The sequence below is a fragment of the Antrostomus carolinensis genome, unplaced genomic scaffold, assembly GCF_000700745.2.
Source record: "Antrostomus carolinensis isolate BGI_N321 unplaced genomic scaffold, ASM70074v2 C13470264, whole genome shotgun sequence".
Classification (NCBI taxonomy): domain Eukaryota; kingdom Metazoa; phylum Chordata; class Aves; order Caprimulgiformes; family Caprimulgidae; genus Antrostomus; species Antrostomus carolinensis.
Window position 1 is genome coordinate 1 of NW_010355706.1, and position 2,102 is coordinate 2,102.

Consider the following 2,102-nt stretch of genomic DNA (forward strand, 5'->3'; position numbering starts at 1 on the left):
CTTTTTCTTTTTCAGGTGCCTTGTTGTGTCTGTCACTTTTCCTTCATAGACTATCTCCACACTTGGACTCCTCATCTTTTTTTTCCTTTTTTTACGCTTTGTCTCACTGCTGATTTGATTGTCTGAAAGGCTATCTTCTTCTTCATTTTGGTAGCAGTCACTGGATTCTGAGGAAGTTTTCTTGGGGTCATTTTCTCTTCCTAGACTTGTGCTCCCCATGAATGCATTCTCCAAGTGGCGAGTTTTGTACTTCCTTTTCCCACCAGGCTTGTCACTTTTCATTCTGTCAGTTCCCCCAGAAGGGGTCCTTGACCTGTTGCTGGATCGACTCCTTGACCTGCATCTTTCATAATAGTAATAGTGTCTCTCATGGCGTCCCCTCTGGCTATGGAGTTCTCCCCTTTCAATAACTGATCGTATCCTATACTCTGGACTACCAGGTTGCCTTGAATAGAGAACATTAGACTGACTCCTCCCCCTGCTAGAGGATTCATAGCCATCTCCAAATGCTTTTCGACTGCAGAAGGTGTAACCCCAGTGGTATCTACTCTGATAACTGTCTTTTACATAATAACGATCACTGTCTCTGCTTCTTGATCTCCTTTTGCCACGGCCTTTGCTACGGGATCGTGATCTGCTTACTCCTCTGGATGGAGTGCTCTCACGACTTAGAGAGACCCTCTGACTTTTTAAAGAGGCTCTGGTGTCATGAGCCTTCCACCTCCTGCTGCTTCTTTTGCTCCTGTGTTTGCTACTATCTCTGCTTCTCGATCGTCTCTTTTTAAGTCGGCTTTTGCTATGATGCTCCCTCCTAGACCGATGCCCATCACTGCCTCGACTGTTCCGTGAAGAGGATTGTGGGCTCCTGGACTTTCCCATTCTAGACAATCTGTGACTCCAAGGGAAGCATTCTGTGTCACTCCCCGGAGAGGAGCTCCAGCTTAAGTCGTGTGGAGACAGATCTTTTACCTTACATCTGATATTCTCATCACCTTTTGACTCTGTCTTCTCAACTGCAGGAGACAGGCAGCTTCTGCAACTACCTATGTCCTCCTTGTACGTGGGGGAACGTGGCGAGAAGCTCCTGCTTGGTTCACTGTCACTCCAGCTGCGACACTGGCTTGGTGGCTGTTTCTTCACATCTTCCCTTTTCTTCTCCCTGATGGACTCCTCAGAGTCCGAGGACAGCTCAACCACTTCTGGTGTCCTCTCAGCTAATGGCTTAACATATCCAACAATAACACAATTGTCCGAGGAAGAGTCACTGTCGTTTGAGTCAGCATTGGCCTGGAACTGAGTTTGCAGTTTGGTTCTTTGACTCTTTGTAACTGAGTCCTGATCAGAACTTTCTGACGTCTCCAGCGGAGAAGCTATGGTTGCACGAACCTCTTCTGAAATGGAATAGGAAGGCCCTGGAGTTTCATCATCCCAGGCAGCCTGAGCAAGACCAGGCACAGACGAACTGTTATCTGGCCCTTGAGAATATGCCATATCTGGAGATATTGTAATAATTGACGAGTCCGAGTGGCTTCCTTCATCATATGATGGCGCAGGACAGTCATAATTGGCATGTTGATCATACGCTTCTAAGTTAAAAGGGCAGCGGGCGAAACTGATGAATTCGTGTAAGAAATGTTCAGTCCGATTCAGCAAAAATGGCTTTAAATCTTCAGCAAAGGCGTGACTTTCCAGATCGTACCTAGTCACATTACTCATGATAATGTGCTGTACAATATTAACCAAAGATCCATGGGCACCAAATAGGACTGTAAGTTCTCGCTTCAGCCAAGGAACCAACCTGTGGAGGCAAGCAGGGTTGTGGCGGAAGAACTCTGCTGAAATGTCTCGGTAGCGGCCACCGTCCTGAATACTACGAATACGCACACCAGTACGGTACAGAGCTCTGCGGAAGCTGATCATGTCCTCCTCCTGAATCTGCCGGAGAGATCGGCCCTCTGCACTCGCCTGCCTCCTTGAGGCTAGCCTCCTCATCATCTGCTGAATCTCTCCGTCTCTCTGCCGCACCGGTTCGCTCGACAGCCCTTCAAACAATATCCCATTATCCGGAGGGGACTGCGTCCTTCGGGAAGGAGAACGGCCGC

The 2,102-nt window shown here is 48.2% G+C and overlaps 1 protein-coding gene across 1 annotated transcript; it reads right to left on the minus strand.

The window, feature by feature from the left end:
• Positions 1–3: 3 nt before the first annotated feature.
• On the minus strand, positions 4–2,088 carry TOPORS (TOP1 binding arginine/serine rich protein, E3 ubiquitin ligase; the record flags this gene model as incomplete). Its single annotated transcript, XM_010176631.2, has 1 exon — positions 4–2,088. A coding segment is annotated over exon 1 (1,992 nt), but the record flags the coding sequence as incomplete, so codon positions are not given.
• Positions 2,089–2,102: the final 14 nt, after the last annotated feature.